The sequence below is a fragment of the Puma concolor genome, chromosome D4, assembly GCF_028749965.1.
Source record: "Puma concolor isolate L17-30 chromosome D4, mPumCon1.1.hap2, whole genome shotgun sequence".
NCBI lineage: Eukaryota > Metazoa > Chordata > Mammalia > Carnivora > Felidae > Puma > Puma concolor.
The window spans coordinates 94,687,472-94,711,926 of NC_141679.1; the positions used below are offsets into that span (position 1 = coordinate 94,687,472).

Below are 24,455 nucleotides of genomic sequence, written 5' to 3' on the forward strand. Positions count from 1 at the left end.
TTGTTTTTTTTTTTGTTTTTTTTTCAGAGTTGTGACCCAAACCGGGGCCCAGCTGTGAGCAGGACTCCGGGGAGGGGGGAGGTGCCGCCGCCGTGCCCGCGGCCCGGGCTGACCCTTCGCGGGCATCGGCCAGGCTCTTAGGACGTTAGAAGCACGGAAGACCTTCGCGCAGGCCGGCCCCGCACCGCACGACGACGACACGACGCCCGACACCCACCTGCTCTGCTCGGACAGAGCCTGGGCTGGGCTCTACTTAAGTACCCACGCAGCGGCGGCTCTGACCAATCGGCGCCCGCTGCGGCTCCGGCGCGCTCCTGGTTGGGTCCCGTGTCAGTCTGTCAGGGGGGCGGGCCAACGCGGTGGGCGGGGGGAGATAACTGGCCAATCGGAGCCAGCTGCGGCTGGCTGAGCGCTCCTGGTAGGGCCCCGCGTCAGTCAGTCAGGCGGGCTCGGGGGCGGGTCCGCAGCGGCTGCGGCGGCGGCGGCGGCGGCGGCAGCGGCGGCTGGGCGGGCGTGCAGTTCCGGGCGCGCGGCGACCGTTGGTGAGTCCAGCTGGTGGGGTCGGGGTTGGGGTCGCGGTGGGGGTCGCGGTGGGGGTTGGGGTCGGGGGGCGGCGGCGGTGGCCAGGGCGGCGGCGGGCGGCTCCGGGGAGTCAGGGCCCCGGCGGCAGGGTCGCCGCCCCGCGGGCCTGAGGGGATTTTTCGGAGCCGGGCAGCCGGAAACTGAAAGTCGGAGCGGGGCCGGCGCAGGAAAGTTCGCGAACGCCCGCGGGCGTCCACGGCGGCTCCGGCCGCGGGCCGTGGCGCGGGGTCCCCACGCGGTGACATGCGGTCCGCAACGCCCCGGCCCCACTGTGCGAGGTCACGGCCGGGGGGCCACGACCCGGGGTCACAGCGTTCCACCCACCAGCCTGGCTGCCTTGAACTTTGGTTGCTGGCCTGTGCGCCGCGTACCCCTTGCCTTGACCCCAGCTGTGGGCTCCCCTGCGCCTACCTGGTGCTCGCTTCTTCCTCCGAGAGGCGGGTCCACCTTTTCTCACCCTGTTGCGCCCTCGCCCCTGCGACTTGTCCCGGAGGTATCAGTGTCTCCAGCCGCCTGTCTTCCTCACCTGCTCTCTCGGTTCCCTGTCCTCAGCCCCCCCCACCTCCTGTGGCTCCGGAGCCTTCACACTTGACCCTTGAACATACAAGGGGGTTGGGGCGCCAACCCCCTCCCTGCGCAGTTGAAAATCTGCGTGTAACGTTTTTTTCTTCCTTTCTTTTTTTTTGAAATGGGAACGCTTCCCAAATTTTCGGGTCATCGTGCAGAGGCCACACTAAATGCTGTCTCGTTCCAGTTTTCGGACGTGTGCTGCGGAGTGAGCACGCCTGTGACTCCCGCCTTCACTTAGCTAGCAGCCTGCGGTTGGGCAGAAGCCCTGGCCATCGTGCGAAGAGCCGGCTGCCCCAGACCTCCTTGTGTGTGGTGTGCCGGATTCTGACCGTGCGTGCATTAGAGGAAGATGGTAAAATCGTAGGGAGGAGAAAGCACGTTTACTGCAACGGGCTGTAAACAGTCTGTGCAGAAGCGGATCCGAGCGGTTCAGACCTACGTTCAAAGATCAGCTGTCACACTAGGGTGCCAGTCACAGACAGCACTGTCGCGTTCTGCAGCCTGTGAGTAGAGGTGGGGTGTCCCGTGTGTGGGCAGGAGCCCGGTGAGCGTCCCCGTGATGAAGGTGAGGCCCAGATCCTGGAGTGGGGCCGCTCGGAACTGTCCGTGGAGGAGCCTGGGACAGAGAGAGTGTGTGTGAGAGAGAGAGAGTGCACGCCAGCGAGCGAGCAAGCCAGCGAGTGTGGGGCAGAGCACAGGGGGGGCGTGCTGGGCCAGCGCAGCAGCTCTCAGCAGAGGGGGCATCTGGAGGGCAGTGGCGTCTGTCGACTCGGTTGCTGGTTTTAGGTGCAGGTCTCAGTCAACCCGAAATTGTTGCTCGAGTTTTATTTTTCTTGAACAGCTTAATTGCAGTGTGATTTACGCACCACGGTATTCGCTAATGCTTGAATCAAGAAACAAGGGGCGCCTGGGTGGCTCAGTCGGTTGAGCGTCCGACTTCGGTCCAGGTCATGATCTCGCGGTTCGTGGGTTCGAGCCCCGCGTCAGGCTCTGTGCTGACAGCTCAGAGCCTGGAGCCTGCCTCGGATTCTGTGTCTCCTCTGTCTCTGTCTCTGTCTCTCCCCTGCTCACACACTGTGTCTCTCTCTCAAAAATCTTAAAAAAACAAAAATGCTAAGAGTTGATTTGTTTAAAGCCTTTGGAAGCCACAGAGCCCCCCAGTGCTTCTAGAAATGGCGTCTCCACGCATCTGAGCAGACGCAGATCTCTCCCCTCTCCCCGGACACCTGGTTCTCAGAATAGAGCCCAATCCCCGTGGCCGCAGTCCCCAAACGCATGCACTGTGACCTCGGGCCTCTGTGCTGGTCCTGTGCCTCCGGTGCCCTGCTGTGTTGTGTCACAGATCTCTGCATCCTGTGGTCCTATCCTGTTACCTGCCTCAGTGTCCTGGGAGGGGGGACGGCAGGCTGTAAACGCCCGTGCCATGTGATGGAGAGAGCCTTGCTGGCTCCCTCGGAGGGGGCTCCAAGGGGAGGGGGCTTTCAGCCAGGGGTTCTCTCTCTCGAGCGGTTTCTAAACTTCCCAGGGAAATAAATGCGAATGTCACTCGGGGACCATGTTCGTCCTGCAGTATTGGTCATGCTCTGGGTGCTAGAGCACAGGATGTGCCACACTCGCTGGTCGCTGGAGAACGCATTTTCTCTGGGAGGATAAAGGCCTTTTCACTTTGTGTTTTGAGGGCCGCATCTGGGTCCCTCTCTGGCGGTGGGCAGTTGCCAGGTGGGTTTCCACCGCGGGACATCACGAACATGCCCAGAGGCCAGGGCGGGAAGGTCCAGAGAAGAAAACCCGGAAGAAATTACCCACACACCCCGCAGACGATGCCCAGAACGGGGAGCACATCTTCGTCGTGTTCTGGAGTCCAGGCCCGTGGGCGGTGTGCCATTCTCCTTGCACTGGGCCCGCTCCTTCGTAGGGATGCGTGAGGACCACTCTCAAGGCCTGGTTCTTGTGTCCACAGGGAGGACATGTCCCTGTCCCGCCACAGGGCCTCACCCCTGCACAGAGGGTGCTGAGCCTGGGAGGAGGGTGCAGGAGGCAGGCTCAGCGGAAGCCGTCCGGGGTCTGAGCTGCGACGTGCGAGCTCTGAGTGGGAGCAGCATCGGGGCCGCGTCCCCTGCGGGGCCCAGTGGGCAGCGGAGCAGGTGACCTGGTTGTGGTTTAGGGAGGTGAGGACTCAGCGGGCGGGGGGTAGGTGGAGAATAGGGGCATGACTCTGAAGGGACACTTCATCCCGGTTCCAGGCTCGGCGTGCCCCACTTTGGAGTGGTGTGGAGGAAGGGCTGGCTTCACGGGTACCGGAGTCCTGCACCCCGTGCCCAGGCCTGGGTCCCTCCTCCTGCCCTCCCAGTCCCTGCCTCCTGGCGCTTAGCTTTCATTCCAGAGGGACAGGCCCACACAAGGAGGCCAGCACGGTGCGGTGTCGGTGACAGGTGACAGGGAAGGCCTTGCTGAGAAAGAGATGCTGGGACGGGCAGGGTGGAGGAAGGGTGGAGGCTCAGGACACAGTGGATGGTGGCCCAGGCCTGACTGCAGCAATGTGGTCAGATTCCAGGGGTCTGTGGAGGGTAGAGCCAGTGGATCTACTGATGCATTGGAGACGGTGGATGAGAGAGAGAGACCGTGGTCTCTGAGGATTCCACTGGAGCCACCGAAGGGGGGCCCAGCTCTCCAGGGGGCTGCGGATGTGCAGGCACTCACACTCAGAGGTCAGGGAGAGGGGAGGGGAGCGGGGTGGTCAGCTGGGTCAGGTGGAACGAAGGGACAGTCGCTGCATCATGACTGATCACCTTGTCCCTGCCGAGGGCCCTGGTTTTTAGTCAGAGAGACTCAAGATCAACATTTAGGTGGTACGAAGGCTCGCGCGCGCCAGCACCTAGGACCAGAAACACGTAGGATCGCCTGGGTGGCTCAGGTCACAAACTCACTGTTCATGAGTTCGAGCCCCGTGTCGGGCTCTGTCCTGACACCCGGGAGCCTAGAGCCTGCTTCGGATTCTGTGTCTCCCTCTCCCTCTGCCCCTCCCCTGCTCGCACTCTGTCTCTCTCTCTCTCTCTCTCAAAAGTAAATATTAAACACACACTCACCCACCCGCAATGTCTGCTCATAATGCCTTAGTTTAGAGCGTCGGCGCACGTGAAGGTGTCCCCGTGCTCTGCACCCAGGCCGGGCCCCGGGCTTGTGAAGGGGCTGCCGCCAGCTCCACCTGCAGCAGAGGAAACGGCAGGGCAGCACACGGTGCCAGATGCACCTCTCTTTCGGGGCTTCTTCCTGTCAGAACCTGACTTGCGGGTTCTCTGCAATTAACAACAATTTTTTTACTATTTATTTATTTTTGAAATAGCGTGTGAGTGCGCGCGAGCCCGGGAGGGGCAGAGAGGGGCCAGAGGGTCCGAAGCGGGATCCATGCTGACGACGTAGAGCCCAGTGTGGGGCTCGAACTCACGGACCGTGAGATCATGAGCCGAGCCAAAGTCGGGTGCTTCGTGGACTGAGCCACCCAGGCGCCCTGCTCTACCATTTTTAGTATCGTGAGACAGAGTTATTTTGGATAAACGTGTACGGGTATATGTAATTAGAGATTTACATCTTTTTCTTAATCTTTAGAATTTATTTAAGTAGTCTCTACACCCGGTGTGGGGCTCGAACTCACGACCTCGAGATTGAGTTGCACCTCCTCGAGTGAGCCAGCCAGTCTTCCCGAAACTCCATCTTTTTCTTTGGAAGTTGAGGCGCACGTACAGCAAAATATACAGATCCTGAGGGTACAGCTCGGCGCGCGGTCGTCTGCGTACCCGGGCCTCTCCGGCACGTCTGCGTTTCTATACTCAGCGCTTCTGACGCCAAACGTGGCATTCCTGTGACCTCTCCTTGGGTTCACTGAGTCTAGAGTGGCTCACAGAACTCAGGGAGACACTGATTCCGTGCAGAGCCAGGTGGGAAGATGCACAGGGCAGGTGTGGGGCAGGGCTGCCAGGCCCCCACGCCCTCCGGCGCGCCGGCCTCTCGGCACGGTGACGGGTCACCAGTCCGGGAGCGCTCTGAACCTCCCTGGTCCGGGTGTTACAGGGGCTCCTTCATGAAAGTACGATCGATTGCCTTATTGGTCATGGGTGGTTAGGTCAGTCTCCGGCCCCTCTCCTCCCTCACAGGGGGCGGGCGTGAAAGGGGCTTATGAGTCACAGAAGATGCTCCCTTGGCCCCGTTGCTCTGGAAATCCCAGGGGTTTTAGGAGCTCTGTGCCAGGAACCAGGAAGGAGAGCAGACGTCTCGTGTGCCACAGGCTCGTGCAGCCAGACGTCATCACTTCCCAGCTTGTGTTGTCGTGGGCTGGTTTGCCTGTTCTCAAACGTCACATAACTGGAACTATTCTGTAAATACTGTCTCGTCTCTGATAGAGATGCCCTTTTAACAAAATGTGAATCTGTTGTACGGAAGTTAACTGGAGGTTGTTTTTGGGGAATCAGTTAGTGTGAGATCCGGGGCAGACTGCATGGGAGTCCTCGTTCACACGTTCATTGCCAGTGGAGTTGCTCTGGTTATGAGCAACTTACCCGAGAGAGTCAGTATTTGGGAAATAGGCGGGAAGCTTGAAAGGGCCAGCAGGATGTTGAGGTTCCGGGTTGGGGTGCCCACGAGCCCCGAGTCCTGTTCTCCGGTGGCCACCCTGCCCACCATCCTTCGTGCCTGCGTCGGGGCTGCTGACTGCGCTGGTCATCTGGGGAGGCCCAGATGGGTGGACATGTGCAGGCCACCAGGGAGTCAGAAGTCCAGGCGCGGGGATGGGGAAGTTTTCTTCTGTGGTCGGGGCAGGCAGCCCGCCACGGCGGCGGGACTTGATGTATTGATGGCCTTCAAAGCGTTACGTTTTGGGGCAGTGCTTTTGAGTCTCTGTGATGTCTTTCGTGGTGGTTTGTAAAAGTTAAAATGCATTATAAACGAGATTTGAACACAACGTTTAAGGTCGTGAGCACTGAGAACTCCCCAGGCGTGGCATGGGCCGCGGCGGGACCCGGGGGCTGGTGCTGTGGCGCTGGGTGGAATCCGTGGGTCCTCCAGGGCCTGTCTCCGCATTTAGGACAGAAATACCGATCCCCGCCGTCCAGCTGTGTCGGGTAGTAGTGACCGCTGACCAGGCTGTGTTCGCGTGGTCATTGAGGCCTGGCCAGAGCTGACAGAGGTCAAGGCCAGAAAGAGACCACCCGTGTGGGTCTTGTACGTCTAATGGGAGCATAAGCTGATGGGCTAGGGCAGTGGGACCTGCCAAAGAAGGTGTGATCAGTCGGCCAAGAAGCCGGGTCTGGTTTCGAGAAGACAGAATGTCGGTGCCAGAATAAAGCTCTGTCTCACAGACTGTAGGGAAGGCTGCTCAGTGAGGTTTTCAAAAGAAAGCATCACCGTAATCCTCATACTGTCACGGGGCTGTTGGTTTCTTACTTTAGTCTCCTCTGCCCCCGTGTAACACAGTCGTGTGCTTACACTCCTTTACTTTTGATGTTGGATTTCATTTAAGGTAATAAATACAGAGTAGAGATCTAAAGTGTGGCTTTTTTTTTTTTACCAGTGATTTTTAAAAATTTTTTAGTGTTTATTTTTGAGAGAGAAAGAGTGAGTGAGTGTGTGTGTGTGTGTGTGTGTGAGAGAGAGAGAGAGAGAGAGAGAGAGAGAGAGAGCGGGGGAGGGGCAGAGAGAGAGGGAGACCTAGAATCCGAAGCAGGCTCCAGGCTCCGAGCCTTCGGCACAGAGCCCGACGCGGGGCCCGAACCCACGAACCGCGAGATCATGACCTGAGCGGAAGTCAGACGCTTAACCGACTGAGCCACCCAGGGGCGCCCCCGCTAACATAGTTTAGAGCATTGATTTGTACGTCGTTGATGGCTCGTGAAATCACCTCGTGAGAGTAAGTGGACTTTCACAAGCCCTTCGCTCTTGGTAGTGCTTCTGTGTAGCACATCCGGACGTGGCCTTGAGAGGCGTGGGCTGAGGGGTCCTCCCTCCTCGGCTGCCCTGGCCTGCACTGTCGGTGTCTACCGAAAGGCTTTAGTAAGTGGCGCCTCGTAGCGCTTCTGTGTGCCGTCGGGCTCGAGAGAGTGAACTCCCCCGCTTGTCAGAGGGACAGATGGATGGGGCAGGGGCCCAGACACACCCACACGTGCTGAGAGTGTGTGGACCAGTGAGAGGGCGCCGTGGCCTCCTGCCAAGTGGCCTCGGGCACGACACCTCATATGTCCTGTGGTTGGAGGAGTAAATGCCTGTGTGCTCTGGCACGCGGCCCAAGCGAGGCCTCGCTGACTACGAGTCCAGAAGCCTTGGTTGAAAGTGGCTGTGCCCGGCAGATGGGAGGCAGGGGCACACCGTCTGTTGCTGCTTCCTGTGGTGTCACACCAGCTTAGGACAGGGAAGACGGCCCCACGAACGTTGGAAAGAGGTGTCATTTCAGAACATCCTGGTTCGAAAGTTGGCGTGTTCCCCACGCACATCCATGAGAAGACACGGGGGTGTGTTTCCAGGGGCGTTTGGGGAAGAAAGCTCTTTGGAGCGACTGCAAACGGGCCAGGGTGGCTCTGAGGTCAAAGTGCTGCGTGTTCAGGTGGCACCTGGGTACTTGTCCAGCTTGGAGGGTTAGCAGGTACGGTTCCCTCTGGTTTTTTGAGATGCTGGTTGTTGATCTGTGCGTCCCACGCAAGGGGTCAGAACACTGTGGGAGCCTCTCCCCTGTCCAGCTCGTGTGTCCTGGGAGCCTTGGCAAGGCCTGGTGCACAACAGCGGGCAGCTCTCTAGAGGGGGCACCCTGGTGATGGTGGCCAGGGAGCAGAGCGGTGGTGCCCGGCAGGCTGCGTGCCTGCTGTCAGGGGTGACGTTGGAGAGGCCGACGCGTGGGGTGGCCGCGTCCTGGGGGCTGCCTAGGGCCCGAGCACAGGCAGGTCAGAATTTCCTGCCCGCCAGGCTGATCTGTAGGAGGTCTGGGGGAGACAGGAAGGCACGAGGATAAGGGCTGCCGATGGCTGTGCAGCCAGAAGGTGGCCTCCCCGGATGCCGGCACTCGCTCTGTCCGCGGGTCAGCGAGCCGGGCCAGGTGACCTTGAGGACGGCCTATTGGCCTGGGGGCTTTGGAGTGGGCGTGCTGGCGCAGCTGTGCGGCGTGGGCAGAGCGCCACCCTGGCCGAGCCTCGATTTCCGTGTTTGTGGTGGGAGATGGGACTAGATTGTCTGCAGGGCTCCCCGTGGTGCTGAAATCCTGGTTCTCCGATTCTAGACCACTGTTCGGCTTGGCGACCCCGACCCCTCACCGCCGGGCGAGGGCCATTTTCCGCGGGGGGTTATTCTGCAGTCGAGGCGGCTCTTAGGCCCCTGCGTGACCCTCTCCTGCTCTGTGCTCTTCCTTAGGACGTGGCGGTTCGCGGCTCCCATGGCTGCGGCCAGCGTGACCCCTCCCGGCTCCCTAGACGTGTTGCAGCCCGGCTTCTCAAAGACCCTGCTGGGGACCAAGCCAGAGGACAAGTACCTGTGCTCGGCCTGCAGGAACGTCCTGCGCAGGCCCTTCCAGGCACAGTGCGGCCACCGCTACTGCTCCTACTGCCTGACCAGCATCCTGAGGTACTGGGGGCCGGTGGCGGGGGGCAGGTTTGGCCTCGGGTTGGGCCGTGCTCCCGGCGACACCCCCCGAAGGCAGAGGCGCACTGCAGATCGGAAAGTGAAGTTAGCGACCGAAGAGGAGGAGTCGCGGGTTGCCGGGGCAGCGTGGACACAGGGAGTGAAACGAACACCACGAGAGCCCGTCTGCTGCCACTGCTCCGTGGGTGTCCGTGCGTGTCATGTGGGCACAAGACAGCTGAAAATCACACTTGGGGTTCATGTTGCGTGTGCCTTGGAGGCACATGTCCCCAGGAGCTTGTGAAGTCTGGTCTGAGGGCCACTGGCATGTCGAGGGCCGGTGGGTGGGCCCAGGGAGCCAGCACCTCACGCCTGGGCGCCCGGCTGAGCCACCAGAGAGCACCTTTGTTCACAGCGGGAGGGTCACCGTTAGAGGATTGGAATCCTCTCCCCGGTTTTAAGTATTTTGTTTTTATTTATTTGTTTCCTTCTTAAGGTTTGTTTTTGAGAGACAGCATGAGCAGGGGAGGGGCAGAGAGAGAGAGGGAGACCCAGAATCCGAAGCGGGCTCCAGGCTCCGAGCTGTCAGCGCAGAGCCTGATGCGGGGCTCGAAGCCACAAACTGTGAGATTGTGACCTGAGCCAAAGTCGGACACAACCCACTGAGCCACCCAGGCACCCCTAAATGTCTGAAACATTGGACGTCGACGCGTGCTCCTCCCTGATTCCATCTCAGTCTAGAAAGTGCAGAATGGGGGCGAGGAGTGGCGCTGGGCGGGCGGCCTAGTGCTCTCTGCTCTTTGCAGCGGGTTTGATGGCCGGCCCCTCGCTTCTCCCCCCAGCTCCGGGCCTCAGAACTGTGCCGCCTGTGTTCACGAAGGCATATACGAAGAGGGCATTTCTATTTTGGAAAGCGGTTCGGTAAGTGAAAGTCTTTAAGCAAAAAACGTCAAAACACAGAAAACGTTTCGATGTTTCTTTTAGTGACACCGATGGCCTCATGGCGTTCTGGCAGCTAGGACCCGCCCTCGCTGCCCCGGTGGCCGCTAGAGCTTGGAGCTGCTGCGTCTGCCGCTGGGCCTTGTTCTGGAAGGCTGGCGGCCGGGCAGGCAGGGGGCAGCGGGTGGAGGCCTAACCTAGGAATGCTCTCCTCAGGCGTTCCCGGACAACGCTGCGCGCAGGGAGGTGGAGAGCCTGCCGGCTGTGTGTCCCAGCGACGGCTGCACCTGGAAGGGGACCCTTAAAGAGTATGAGGTAGGGGCCCCCGCACCGGCTCGGCCTCGAGCCTGGACCGCATCCCCAAAGCAGCCCGCAGAGCCCTCGGTGAGCCTGCCGGCTGCAAGCCTGGCTGACGTCTGCAGAGGAGGCGGCGGCTGCTGACGACCCGCGTGTGGACCCAGGGGCCTGGGGACTGTGGCCTCGGGTGGGGCTTGCACCTGACCGGGCCCGGTGTCCTCAGCTGTGCAGGGCTGTGGCGGGTGGCAGCGAGGCGGCCGGGTGCGCTAGGACCTTGTGCTGGCTCTGTGGGGCTGAACGTGCAGGAAAGTAGTTTTCTTGCTCGGTGGGATTTTTCCGTGAGTCTTCAGACTAGGGCTTTCTTTTCTCAAACTGTCTAGACGTTGGACATTGCAGGAGTAGCCACGTTCGATCTGCGATCACAGAAAGGCATCTGGCCAGTGACAGGGCGGTGGCTGCTGTTCCCATCTTGCCGTGGCCTGTCCCAGCCAGGCAAGGCTAGCGTGCGTCCCTGCGTTGGTACAGCGGGGCCTCTGTGTGACCGGACCTGCCCATCCTCGTGCAGCGTCCACAGCTCGCTTGCTCGCTCGGCCGTCCTCTTAACTGGCGCAGCCCGCTTACTCGTGCACAAATGTCATGGCAGCCGAGCGTCCGCCAACTGACGGTGGGACAGACGAGACACGGTCAGTCCACACCACGGAATAGGATTCAGCCGTAAAAGGGAGGGAACAAAATGGTGACACGTATGAACAGACGTTGAGGGTACTCCGTTCAGTGAGAGGAGCCCAACTTAGGGGACCGGTCCTGTGGCCATCCACTCCCGTGACAGCCCTGAAACAGCGCAACCCAGAGAGGCAAGAGGCGGCCCGGCCGCTGCCAGGACAAGAGGTTGGGACTGGCACGGAGCGGCAGGTGGGGCTCTCAGATGGGCAGCCCCGTAGGCGAGGCTGGAGAGGCTGTGGGTACGGAAGCCTGGCTCTCCTAGGCTCAGGCTCGGGAGCTAGGCCTGCCCCGGGCCCCGGGACAGCCCCAGCGTGGGGTGGGCCCTGGGCACTGAGTCGTGACGGCGAGGGAGGGCCCATCGGGTCTGAAACTGGGACCCGGGCTCCCGGCCTGTGTGCCGTCCTTCCCTCGTTCTCTTGACCCACTAGCCTTTTTGGTCTTCGGGCTCTCAGCCGCGTGTTTCCAGGGGAGCGGCTTGGCCGTGCCCAGGGAGGAGCCTCTGGTGGGGAAGGTGAGACGTGCTGTCCATCCAGCAGGCGCCTGGGGCCTCGAGTGGAGCAGCTCTCGGCTCCCTGCGCCCTCACTGCTGCCTTCCTGGGAGTGAGACCCAGAGGCTCCCGGCCGTACCCGCACAGCGGGGCGGCCCTGCTCAGCACCACAGGCCTGCAGCCGTTACTGCCCGGGGCTGTCCCGACAGCAGGCCCTGGGATTTGGGGTCTCTCCCGGGAGGGTGGGAAGCCCGAGCAGGCTCTGGGGGCTGGTGGGCCCAGGAAGTAGGCACAGTGGGCTGTGCTTTCTTCTGCAGGGACCCAGAGACCCCCTGGGGACAGGTGGAATACCTCCCCCCCCCCCCCCCCACCTCCCGGTCTGGAAGGCCGGTTTCTGCTGCCTCCAGGCCCGCGGTGTGGGTGGGCGGTGGCTTCGTGGGCCTCCGGCTGAGGGCCAGGGACCGCAGCCAGCCTGTGGGCTCGGCCACGGCCCTGCAGGCATGCAGGCTGGAAAGTCCCTGGCTGGCCCGGAGAGCCCCGGAAAGTCCCTGAGAGGGTGGGTTCGGTCATGTGGGAGGGCGGGCGCTGCTCTGGGACACTGGGCCTGGCCTTTGGTAAACCCTGTCCCTGGCTGTGAACGTCACGGGCCTGGGTGAGATCAAGGCCTCTGTGCACACCGCCCTCCTCTCTGAGCCAGCTCGCTGCCCTTTGCGGGGCTGGGACCAGTGGTGTTGTGAAATGCTGGCGCTGTGGCTGAGCTGTTCGGAGAGTCCCGGTTAGCCTCCGAATATGTTTTTCCTTTGCAATAACACCTGGTATTTTCTAAGAACCCAATAATTTAAAACTCCAGTTCAAAGATGTTAGTGGGGCGCCTGCCAGGTGCCAGAGGTGCCCGTGTGCACAGCCCCAGGGCCGTTTCTCTGGGGGCGGGTGCAGGAGCCTGCGGCTGGAGGCAGAGGAGGGGCCGGCTGGCAGGGGGGAAGCTCTCCGCTGAAGGCGGGATGGGGGACAGGGGTGACTAGTGGTCACAGTTGAAAGGTGAGACCGAGTCAAGCCTGCTTGATGTCCCGCACATCCCTGTGAATTCAGAGTCAGCACAGCTCTTTTCACCGAGACACTTAGTTTGAATTCTGGTTGAATAAAGGCTGATTTCTCCAAGGCGTGTGCTTCTCCCTGAGTGGACGTGAAGGTGGTCCCTCTGATTCCTCGAGGGTGGTGGTGCTGAGTGCCTGCTCCACAGAGGCCCTGGGATGATGAACTCAGGCCTCCACCGTCAGCCGGGCCCAGGGGCGGCCGTCAGCAGGGGGCTGCATGCCCTCAGCCCTCCCGGGGGTGCCCGCTTGCTCTGTGCTTCCCTTGGGGACTCCCATGTTATGTGTTAACACTCCTTTAATGAAATCCAAGCACCTCAGCTGTGGCCGCTGTATCTTTTCCACTCTGAGCCGTGATCATTTCTGAGACTTGTCCTTGGTTCATTTCGAGTGTTTATGGTGTACCTGGTGTGGTTGTTGGATCGTGGTGGGGTATGTGACATCCACCTGCCAGCGCCCCAGGCACCCTGCGGCAAGTGCGGATGGATGGTGGGGGACCGGGCCGTGTGCCCAGCCGGGAGCCTTCGAGCAGCTGTGGGCAGGCAGCGGAGGAGCCCAGGGGCTATGGGGGCGCTTCAGGGAGGCCGGGCGCAGGCTGTGAGGACCCGGGCTTTGTGCAGCCGGGCAGTCCCCGACGTGTTCTTTAGACAGGCTGGGACCTCACCTAGCAGCATATGGGGTGCTCCGTCGGGCTGCCGTGGGGTCACCAGGGAGGCTGGCCGGGAATGTAGCATCTGGTCTGTATGTGTCCCCGTGAGAAGTCAGAGGGCAGGGGTGCCTGCCCCGGGAGACTGGTGACGTGGGGTCCGCGAGGAGGCGTGGGCGCCACCGGACGTGACATCCAAAGTTTCCATGCCGTGCGGGAAGGACACCACACGCGTTCCGCCTCCCCGGGGCTCACCCGTGGCTTCTGCCCTGTACACGCTGGGCTTTGGCGCCAACAGCCAGGCCCCTGGCGCGGGATGGAGACACGACCACCCTGTTCCCCAGTCGGGAAGAGCAGGTCGGAGGCTCCCCTGCTCCCCTCAGGTACCCCACAACCGGGATTCTGCAGGGAAACCCCAAAGACCACGCCCCTCGGGCATCGCAGCCCCAAGCTGCCCAGCCTGAACCTCGCTGGAGTGGCTGAGCCTGCTTCTGCTCTAGCTGGTCCAGAACTTTCCTCTCTCAGCCACCTCTGCCTCCCTGTCCGGCAGGCCCCACGTTGTCCCTGATGGGGCCTCGTGTGTCCTACCTACAACTTAGCACCGTGCTGAGAGTAGCCCAGGGGACACGTTCTGTAGGAGTGGACGCTTACCGGAGGCCCTGGAGGCGGCGGATCCGCGGGGGCGGGGGAGGGGAGGGGAGGGGAGGGGCCGTGTGTCACAGGACAGAGTCCAGTCTGGGAAGATGAATACGTTCTGGGGACGGACGCACAACAATGTGAATGTGCTCGATGCCCTTAAAAGCAGTTAAGATGATAAATTTGTGTCGTGTGTGTTTTGACACAATAAAAAGGACGGCAAACAAACCTAGAGGTCTCTCCACCCGGCTCCCCTCTGCTGTTCCCCTTGCTGGGAACTTCGCGCCACGCCCGCACGGAGTGCCAGGCTGGTCAGGGACCGGCGCCCTGGGGGCACTCCTGCCTCTCCCATCTTCCCCCCACCCACCGGCTTCTCTGCCCCAAGCCCCTCCCACAGCATCGTCCTCCAGCTGAGGTTCAGCCGGGTTCCAACCGGTTTCGACTCTCCCCTGCTCTCCCCTGCTCTCCCCTGCTCTCCCCTGCTCGTGGCTCTGTGGCTCCAGTCGGGAGACAGCACATCCCGCCCTCCTCACTGCACCTTCCTCCTACGCGCTGGGGGACCCCTGGCCGGGCCCTGCCTCCCTGGGTCGGCACGTGCCCTCCCCAGGCCCACTGCCTGTGGGCTGTCAGCGCGGGCGTGGGATGAGCGGGTGGGCTCCCCGTCCTCTTCTGCTCGGTCTGGCCGCTGTGGTCCGTCCTCCCAGCACATCAGCCCTCATCGCTCCTGTGCCTCCTGTCCACCGAGAACCTGCCCCACTCCGGGCCTGGCCGCCCTGCACCCAGCAGGCCGGCTTCGTCCCTCCGCCCTCCCGGCCCTCCGCCTCGGCCTGGGCTCCGTGGCCCTTCTCACTCTCTGGCCAGTGATCCTGTTGTCCCTGAATGTCAGTCTGGAGCCTCGACGGGGTGGGATGTCCCTGGGGTGTCACGTGGGTGGGGTGCAGCCAGCTAGCGTGGAGTCCCCCGCCCTCCCCTTTCCGGTCTCACCTGGAGCACGGGCGTCGGAGCGGATGAGTGCCCGGTGCCCGTGGCTTCGGGACGGGGCCCGGCGCCTGGCGTCGGAGCCTGAGCGGAGCCTCAGCCGGGACGGCCGGCTGTGTGCGCACCGTGTCCGCCGCGTGCCCTGTTGACGCCGTGCTCCCTTTGTTGCCAGAGCTGCCACGAAGGACACTGCCCGTTCATGCTGACCGAGTGCCCGGCGTGCAGAGGCCTGGTTCGCCTCGGGGAGAAGGAGCGGCACTCGGAACAAGAGTGCCCGGAGAGGAGCCTCAGCTGCAGGCACTGCCGGGCGCCCTGCTGCTGGGCCGACCTGAAGGTGAGGGCGTCCGGCAGGGCTCCCCTAGCTCCTCGAGCCGCAACGCTGAGCCTGCCGGCCCGCTGTCGCGGCCGCTGTGGCGTTTCCGCCGCGTCCCACCAGTCCGTCGCTCGCAGCCAGCTGGGTGGAAGGTGCCTGGTGGGAACTCGGGCGGATCTGAAGGCAGAGCCGAGTGGTTTTAAAAACCCGTTTTATTTTAGAAAAACTCACACGGAGGGAGCCGCAGCGCCAGGCCTGGGCCACCCTCCCTGGAGCGTGCCCGTGTCCCCACGCGCCTGGCACCACGTGGCTCCCCCCGCTTGCTAGGGGGGTCCCAGGCTTTGTGTCGTGTCTTCTGGAAGCTTTGACAATGTGTTTCTGAGCACGTTTGCTCTTAGACCGCCGCACATGCCACCGTCCCTTCCGGGTCTCAGCGGCGACTCCCCGCCATCCCCGGCTCACTTGGTGCCCGTGTCTCCCGACATCTGATTTGTCGGGATCGGGGTCCAGACGGTCCCCACGCTGCATCTTGATGATGTGTCTGCAAGGTCTCTTTAATTGTGCTCTGCGGGGCTGCTTGTTTGTTTGTTTTTTTTTTTTTTTTTTTTTGCCGCTGTTCCTTGAAGAAGCTGGGCTGCACGTCTGTCCTTGCTGTGCCCCTCAGACCCCCGTTCTATAGACCATCCGGTCCAGAGGCCCGAGTGCGTCCACTCGCGGGGCATCTGGCCGCTCACAGGGCCAGGGTCTCAACGTCCCACGGCCTTGCTCCTCAGTGGCCTGGTTTCAGTTCGGGTGACCAGCAGCGGTGCTCTGCCCTGGTCGCCGTGGACGGCTTGTCCTCATGTGGCCCCGAGCTGCCAGATGGAGAAGAGGGGGTTCTGCTCTGACCCTCCCAAGTGACACTTGCGAGTGCCTGTGGGAGCTGCCCCGTCAGGGGTCTCGGGAGCCACGACCCCGGAACGAGGCCACGAGGTGGCAAGGGTGACCTCACACACGCCCCGGCTCCTGACCGCTGTCTTTCAGGCGCACCACGAAGTCTGCCCCAAGTTCCCCCTGACCTGTGACGGCTGTGGCAAGAAGAAGATCTCCCGCGAGAAAGTAAGTGGTTTCCTGGCGTCTGTGACGACGGGGCGGGGGCGTGCGCGTCGTGCCCCGTGCTCAGTGGTGGCCCGTGGGCCGCTGTTCTGTTACGCTTCCCACGATGGAAGTGACCCGGCCCGGGAGAAGTCGCACACGCCTGAGATCCCGGCCGCCGCTCAGTCTCACCCCTGCGCACACGCTCACCTGCATCCAGAACCCTGCAGGGCTGGGGGCAGGCTCCGAGCTCCCTGTAAAGAGAGAACGTACTGCGGGTTCATACTGACGCTTCCAGTTTGGATTTTTGCCTGATTCCACGTGATCTCAGCCCTCTTGCCGCGGAGCATCTCGGTGCCGGATCCCCTCGGCCTGGTGGCTTACGTGTGCCGCCCCGGCCTACGGCTGCTTTCACAGTGTCGGTCGTGGACCACGCTGGCGGCCTCGTTTCTGGGACTCACGCGCACGCCTCTGCTCTGGTGGCCCCGGGAGGCCGCCTCGGTGCTGAGCTGCCGTCCGCCTCGGCTTTCTAGTCTGAGATCGCCCTTTACAGACGGAGTGGGCTTCGAGTTTTGTAAACCGGTCGTGCGGGTGCCTAGTGGAAACCGGGGAGAGTGTGCTGACTGGCCGAGCGCAGGCCCCGCCCACAGGCACCGTGACAGACCCCCGCGGTGGCGGCAGACAGGGATCTCGGGACTTCCATTTCCCCTCTCTCCCGGCGTGCGCCAGGCTGGGAGCTGTTCGCTCCGGGCTGGCCCTCATCCCTGACCGGGAACATCGGGACTCCCGCCCGCCTCTTGCAACGGGGGGAGACTCCGTGCTCCTTTTCTCTGTGCTTGACGCCCTAAGTGTCAGCAGTGGTTTGGGCCACGGTCCCCTGTCCTTTTTCTTAGTTTAACGTTTCATTTATTTTTGTCTGGCATTCGTAGCTCTGACGGTCTCTCTCTTCCATGGTCCTGGCAGATGGAGGCAGAGGGACTGCTCGCCCTTGCCCACTTACGAGCGCCCCCCTCCGCCCTGGTCTTTGCTGGCGGAACGTGCCGCCCGTGTCAGTGCCCGGCGTGTGCACGGCCGGGCTCTCTGGGTTCCGCGCCTGTCGGCGTCGTCATGTGCCAGCACCGCGCTGGTCCGTCGTGGGCGTCTGACCCCCGGTCAGGCCGGCCCCTCCTCGCTCCCAAGGGCCCGGGGGCCCTCGACACAACGTGTCCTACGAGCTGTGGTGGAGAGACTGGGGTGCAGAGGCCCGAGCACGAGACTGGGCGTCTGCGTGTGTTCTGAAGCCCTTGGCCTGCACCCACCTCCCTTCGTTGACACGCACAGGCCACGTGGCCACGTGTGCGTGCGCGTGTACTTGCACACCTGTGGTGGGTTGTGGGCCGTGTTCAGCCTGAGACCGCAGGGGCCGGGCCGGTGGGGGTGGGGTCCGGGGAGGGGGCGGTGGCAGGGAGGAGAGAGTAAGGGCACCGATGGCGTCCGTCCTCCCAGTTCCAGGACCACGTCCGGGCATGTGGCAGATGCCGAGTCCCGTGCAGGTTCCGTGCTGTCGGCTGCCCCGAGATGGTGAGTCCCGTGGGCCCTGGGTGCGTCCGCTGGGGGCTGGGCGGGTGCCCGTCGATCCTCGTGAGTGGGCGGAGCCTGCAGAAGCGTGCCGCGTGCCCTCTCCCCGAATGCCGGATCTGCCGAGCCTTCAGACTGGCCTCCTGGTTTCCCTCCCGTTTCTGCTGCCTTGTCCACCTGCTCGGCCGTCAGGTGTCCCAGCCTCAGTCAGGGCTCGCGTCCCTCTGCTGAAAATGCCCAGGGCCTTGTACCTCCCTGGTGTCTGGTGGGCGTTTCTGGCCTCGGCCGCACACTGTGACATGTGCCCACCCCCCTGCCCTTCCCAAAAAGAGCACCTCGTGTCACCGGCCTCACATCCAGGGCAGCCAGAGATCCGTGCTGCCTGCACACAGGTCCTGGACCCACCTGCCTCCCCTACTTCCGTGGCCTGTGTGGCCCTGGCTGCCTCTGACGTCTCTGCACCAGTCACTGGCTTGGCCGTCCTTGGGCACACTGACCCGTTCCCGCCTCAGGACCTTGACCTGTCAGCTTCCGTGCAGCTCTCTCAGGCCTGGGCGGTTCTCTGTCCACTTGGCCTCTACCGTTTTCCCTGACCGTCTGTCCCCCAAGGGGCTCTCTGAGGGCCTGGGGAACGGCCGGTGCTCTGTTCCTCAGAAACTTCCAGGGGTGGTAGCCCCGGCTGTGCTGTCACCTGGTGCCTTGACACCCGGTGTCTGGTGTCCCCTCCCACCATTGCTCATTGTTTGGTGACGTGGTGGCGGTCCGTTCCCATGCAGGCCCTGGGCCCCCCGCCCTGGGTGCCGCCCGAGGCCAGGCCTGGCCCCGGGTGCCGCAGCCACCGTCCTTCCAGCGGCCAGAGCCCACCGCGGCCTGAGTGCGATTGCCGCTGAGGGCGCGTGTCGTCTCGAGCCTGTTGACCTCATCCTGACCTGAGGCCTCACACACGCCCCTCCGGATTGGCAGGGGCGTCCCGTCAGAGCCCCGCTGGGGAGCTGCGCCCTGGGCGCTGTGCCTCACGGGGCCTCTGTTTTTTCCTTCGTTTGGTGTTTCGGGAGCGTTTAACTTTTTTAAATTTGTCGTGAAGTCTCAGGAGAAATTGGCTGCCGGGTCAGAACCGTACGATAAAGAGGATTTGAAGAAGCTTCGCTTTACTGGTCCCCCCCACCCTCCACCTCGGGCAGTTTTAAACTGTGTCTTCTTTCCTGTTACTTCACATAAAAGCAGACGAGTCACCAGGAAGGTTTGGATTTTGGAAAGACAGTGATACCAGCGACGGGTGACGTGCCGGCAAGTGAATGACGCGGTGGCGTCGCCGCACCTTGCGGCACATCCACGGGGCTCTGGCTCCGAGCCGAGTGCCGGTGCGGCGCCGTGAGCCTCCCCGTCTTCCCTCTGCAGGTGGAGAGTGAGAAGCAGCAGCAGCACGAGGCCCAGTGGCTCCGGGAGCACCTGGCCATGCTGCTGGGCGGCCTCCTGGAGGCCAGGCACCCGTCGGGGGCCGATGGCCGCTTCCTGGGCCAAGGCGAGGTCGGGGGCTGGGAAGCCGGCACGCTGCACCCCGAGGCCGAGCTCCCCAAGGCCGCGGAGCTCCGGCAGCGGTGTGAGGCCCTGGAGAGGAAGACGGCCACCTTCGAGAACATCGTCTGCGTCCTGAACCGGGAGGTGGAGAGGGTCGCCATGACCGCTGAGGCCTGTGGCCGGCAGCACCGACTGGACCAGGACAGGATCGAGGCCCTGAGTAACAAGGTCTGGGCCCGGGGCCCCCAGGGCTAGTCTGGGCGGGCCTCGGGGCATCACGGGGCCTCGGAGCTGGGATTTCAGGGATGGCACCTTGAGTTCTAGCTCGACGCTCCTCCTGCTTCTCCGCTTCTGTGTCTGAGCCGGAGTCCCTCTCGGAGCCGTGTGCCCCGATGGGCCTGACGTGGGGGTGCTGGAGGCCTCTGGGAGGTGGCCCCTTCTCTCGGGCCTGTGGCTTCCACAAGTGCGTTTCCTGACACTGAGCTCTCGAGTCTCGGGCGCAGGTGGGGTTGGGGGTGTTGAGGGGACGGAGCTCCCCTACGAGCTGAGCCCAGTCAAGCCCCGGGCACTGGGAGAAGCCGTCCTGCTCGAAGTCGGTGGAAAGGTGGGCACGGGGGCACTTCCCTAAGCGCCGTCCTGCGAAATGCAAGGTGGCCTCTGAGGCCCGCAGCCCCTCCCGCCGGCACCCTCACGGGGCCCCCTGCGCCCCCAGGTGCAGCAGCTGGAGAGGAGCATCGGCCTGAAGGACCTGGCCATGGCCGAGCTGGAGCAGAAGGTCCACGAGATGGAGGCGTCCACCTTCGACGGCGTGTTTATCTGGAAGATCTCGGATTTCGCCAGGAAGCGCCAGGAAGCTGTGGCTGGCCGCACGCCCGCCATCTTCTCTCCAGGTGCCGTTCTGGAACTTGTCCTCAGAGCTGCTGGTGTCCGAGCTACTCGCGCACCCTCGGGCTGGAGGCCCCCGCTGTGCCGGCAGCGCCTCCGCGGGAGGACGCGGGGTGGGCGGGTGGCCGCCTGGGCCGGGAGTCCCCTCACGCACGGAACTTCGGGCGGGTACTCGCAGGGGTGTTCCCTGGAAGGCACCGCTGGGGAGAAGGGGGCGCTCGTCCACGCGGCGGGCTCCCTTGCTCTGCCAGGGCCACGTGCGGCCCAGGGCCCTTCCTGCCGAGCCCGGCCCCCCACCCCACGGGCGCCCTTTACCGTTTACTTCGGTGAAGTTGCTGCCGTGGTTATGTGTTCGGAGCCCGGGCGAGCGGGGGCAGGGGCGGGGCGCCTCTCCTGCTGGCGGGTACAGGGCCGCAGGCAGGCCCACCCGCGACCGTGCCATCCCCTGTGTGGAACCGGACGCTCACGCTCTGTCTTCCTGGCTGGGACAGGCGACTGCCGCGTGGGGAGCGGCGTGTTCGGGAGGCCGGCCCCTCTGCACTGGATGCGAGCAGGCAGCCCCTTTTGCTAGCGCGTTTCCTCGGGAGTGGGAGCGGGCCTGCCGATCAGCTTTCCTCCGGGTCCAGCTCTGGCGGAACCTGATAGAGAACGGAGCGTGAGCTCCAGCTGGGGTGGCCCTGTGACACGCCCCCGGGAGACGCTCGTCTGTGCTCAGGCAGAGCTGCACAGCCGGAGCGGGCTGGTGTCCGGGGAGCCGAGGGAGGGTGGTTTCCGGGGCCACGGGCAGGAAGGCCGTGAGGGCCGCTCCTGGGGGTGCCCGGCCTCGTGCCGTGTCTGGGCTCCTGCGTGTCTCTGGGCGCCATGCTGGATATTGGGAATGTCGCCTCTGGCTTGTCCCAGGGTCTCCCCCACTGTGCCCTTTCCAGGCCCCGGCTCAGGTCTGACCACGGCCTTTTGACCAGAGCCAAGCCCCCCCCACCCCAAACTTCACGGCTGGTTCTGTTTTGGGGTTACATTTAAGGTTTTTAGAAATGCTGTTTTTTAATGTTTACTTTTGAGAGCAGGTGTGAGTGGGGGAGAAACAGAGTCGGGAGGGCGGACAGAGGCTCTGAAGTGGACTCTGTGCTGAGAGCAGCGAGTCTGACGCGGGGCTCAGATCTGTGCGCGAACTGTGAGATCATGACCTGAGCTGAAATTAAGACTTGGACGCTCGACCAGCTGAGCCACCCAGGCGCCCCTAAAAACACTTTTTCTAATCACCTATTTTTCTTTTGGGCGTTTGTTCTCGCTAGGAACTAACTGCGTCCTTAGAGGAGAAGTACGTGCCCCCAACCTGGGTGTTGTCCCTGCGTTTCTGTTCCTTGCGGGGAGCACGAGCCCTCGGCCTGGCTTCACTGACGCTCCCTCCCGTCCCCCCTGCAGCCTTCTACACGAGCAGGTACGGCTACAAGATGTGTCTGCGCATCTACCTGAACGGAGATGGCACCGGGCGCGGGACGCACCTGTCTCTCTTCTTTGTGGTGATGAAGGGCCCCAACGACGCCCTCCTGCGGTGGCCCTTCAACCAAAAGGTATGCGAGGCTGTCCCAGCAGCTGCTCTGGGGACCCCAGTGGGCGGCAGGCTGTCAGGATGGGCCCTCAGGCTCCTGGGCCCAGGGCCTCCACGTGGCTCTGTCGCTGCAGTGGAGCTGGGGCGCCACCCAGTCGGCCCCGGGGCTTCCGGCCACTTAGGGCCAGCGGTTGCAGATGCCGCCTCGGGGCTGGTTTCAGAGGAAGGGCCACGGCTGGAGGCCGCACCTGAGGCTCTTGTGTCATAGTTGGGCTGAGGGATTGGAGGTGCCAGTGCCGGGCCAGCCCCGTGGTCTTCCTGGTGGAGGCAGCGCGTCTGAAAAGTGCTGTTCCTCGGGGAGGGCGGCAGGTATTCTGTGAGCCCTCTGGTAAGGAAACGTTTGCCACGTGAACGTAAGAAAAGGCACCACGATGCAGCTCCACGTAGCCCGAACTGTAGCCTTGGGTCCCAGGGGTTGGTCACAGAAAGTGCCGGAGCGCAGATCACCCAGGTGGGGTTGACACCCGGTAGCCGTGGAGCGGGGGGGCCGTGACTCAGCGTTGTCCCTCCGCGGGGCGCTCTCCCCCAGGTGACCTTAATGCTGCTTGACCAGAACAACCGGGAGCATGTGATCGACGCCTTTAGACCCGACGTGACCTCGTCCTCCTTCCAGAGGCCAGTCAGTGACATGAACATCGCGAGCGGCTGCCCCCTCTTCTGCCCCGTTTCCAAGATGGAGGCCAAGAATTCCTACGTGCGCGATGACGCCATCTTCATCAAGGCCATTGTGGACCTGACGGGGCTCTAGCCGCCTCTCCCCAGGGTCAGGGGTCAGGAGCAGCTGGGCCCGGCGGCTCGGTGAGGAGCCAGCACGCTGGGCCTGAGCCTCGCTGCGGGTGGGCGCCTGCCGCCTTCGTGGCCCACCGGGACGGGGCCGCCTCCTGGGAGAGGCCGCTCAGCCCGGGCTGCGTGGGGTGGGCTGCAGGCCCGTCGGTCCCTCCGAGGGCTGTCCGTGTAGGTGCTCGGGGCGGAGCGAGCGGAGCGGGCAAGGTGGGCCGGCACCTTGTCCTGCCCTTTGGCCCCCAGAGAGAAGGGACGCGCTCAGGCCTGGCCGCTGCTCTGAGGAGAGGTCCTGCTGTGCAGGCCAGCGGGCAGGGAGGGCGCTCTGTGTCCTCAGGGCCTCCAGTCGGCCGCCCCCGGGGCAAGCGTGGGGTGCCCGTTGGGCCCTGCTGTGAGACGTGGTGCGGTAGCTGCCCCGTCGGGCTGTGGAGGAGTCGTTATTAAACTGTTAAATCTCTGTGGTGAGTGGTATCCGTTTGCCTCTGGCCTCGGTGGCATTGACCCTCACAGGGGCCTCCTGGCTCTCTGCCGTCCCTCGGTCCCTTCCCTACAAGTGCCCTGTCCCTTCCTGCGTCACCAAGTCCCTGAGCAGTTACGTGGGTTCCCTGACACTCCATGCTTGTTCCTGCAGGCCTTGCGGAAGCCAGCCGTTCTCCTTTCTGGAATCTTCTTTGCTGGCCGGCTCCTCCTCCCTCAGGCCTCCCCGGGGGCTGCCTTGAGAGCAGGTCCGCATGTGGCCCCACCCCTCCCCTCCCCTCCCCGCAGGGACCTCTGGTCGTGGAAGAACGGCCAGTAGCTTTTGCATTTGGGGATCCGACCAGCTGTGTTGCCTCCCCGGAACCGGGTCTCCTCCAGAACCAGGTGTTTCCTCCAGTCGGCAGCCAGTGGTGCCAGCCCCCAACCGCAGACCCGAATCTCAGCTCGAGCGGGGGCCTCGGCCCCACGGGATGCAGCGCTAGGGCAGACTCGGGGTCCTGGCCGCTGGCTGTGTGCACCCGGGTGGTTCCAGAGGGCCAGGCTGGGGGCTGCCCCGGGGGCCTCTGTAGAGAACATGTGACGTGTCGGACTCCCCCTGACGTCCCTGAGAAGTGACGAGACACGAGCGCCAAGAGGAAAGAAACCGGCCCCTGCGGCCACCTCCGAGGACACAGAAGTGCACACGTCCCGCCTCGAGCGCGGTGGTGTCGAAACGTGGCGGAGAAGCTGACGTCCTCCGAGGCCCTTCCCGCTGAGCTCTCCGGAGCGGCGTCCTCACGAGTTTGTGTCTTTTGTTTTCTCACAACCGAGACCTCAGCGCCGTCTTCGCCGTGTGAGCCCCCCCGCTTGCCCCCGCTGCCCCCAAGCTCCCCGGCAGGCCGCCCGCGTCCACGGCCCGACCCCACCCCCCCCCCACCCCCCCGGTGCCGGGCTCCCTGAGGTGCGCAGGCTGTCTGGGCAAGAGGCCTGTGGGCCGCGGGCCGCGCCTACTCTGCTCCTGCAGAACGCAGAGCATCGCCTGCCCTTGTCTGCTTGTCCACTGGGCTGTCGGTCTCATCTTCCTGCCGGTTGGCGAGAGTGCCCGATGCTCCCGGAGGCCGGTTGTTAACCGTGTCAGGAGCGTGTTTGCGACGGGAACCAAAGGTGTAGAATTTCCTTGGTGAACTGTGCTTCTGACCAGCTTATTCAAGAAGTCCTGTCTTCCCAAGGAAACGTTCGGGTATTTTTTGTGATGGTTTTTAAAGCTTCGTCTTCAACACGTTGGGCTTTACTCGGGAATTTGTTTATGGGGTGTGTACATACGTTTCATTTTCTGTTAGGCCGGCTGGGTTCGATCAAGTGCATTAGTGAGTTTCCTTCCTTTTCCTCAAACCAGAACTGTAAGGCGAGAGGATTGGAAAGGTTTTTGCCCACAGGAACAGGGTGAGGGAGAAGTGAACGGCAGAAGGAAGGTGTGACCTTGTTTTGGAAGGGGGAGGGCGGGTTGGGGGGTGGCCAGCGAGCAGACGAGGGCCCTGCCAGGGTGCCGGCCCGCGGCCGCCTGCTGGTCCTCCCTTCCCTCCAGGGCAGCTCGGTCCCTGCGACCTCCCCCAGACCTCACCCACCCACCGGGGGCCCCGGGCTGTGGGTCTGGAGAGCTTGCTGGACGAGCTCCGGACCAGGAGCGGGGCGCAGGGTGGGGCTCCGGGAGGAGCGGGTA

At 63.3% G+C, this 24,455-nt stretch overlaps 1 protein-coding gene across 2 annotated transcripts; it reads left to right on the forward strand.

Annotated features, from left to right (window-relative positions):
- Positions 1-429: 429 nt before the first annotated feature.
- TRAF2 (TNF receptor associated factor 2) lies at positions 430-22,736 on the forward strand. Of its 2 annotated transcripts, none has more exons than XM_086684560.1 (11): positions 430-542; positions 8,539-8,748; positions 9,588-9,666; positions 9,901-9,999; positions 14,716-14,877; positions 15,880-15,954; positions 17,416-17,490; positions 18,886-19,233; positions 19,718-19,895; positions 21,313-21,461; positions 22,029-22,736. In XM_086684560.1, exons 2-11 carry the CDS (start codon positions 8,561-8,563, stop codon positions 22,245-22,247), a joined length of 1,572 nt encoding a protein of 523 aa, XP_086540686.1. In that variant the 5' UTR covers positions 430-542; positions 8,539-8,560; the 3' UTR covers positions 22,248-22,736. The 2 variants fall into 2 exon arrangements, with proteins under 2 accessions (XP_086540686.1, XP_086540687.1); XM_086684561.1 differs by having other exon boundaries at positions 19,724-19,895.
- Positions 22,737-24,455: the final 1,719 nt, after the last annotated feature.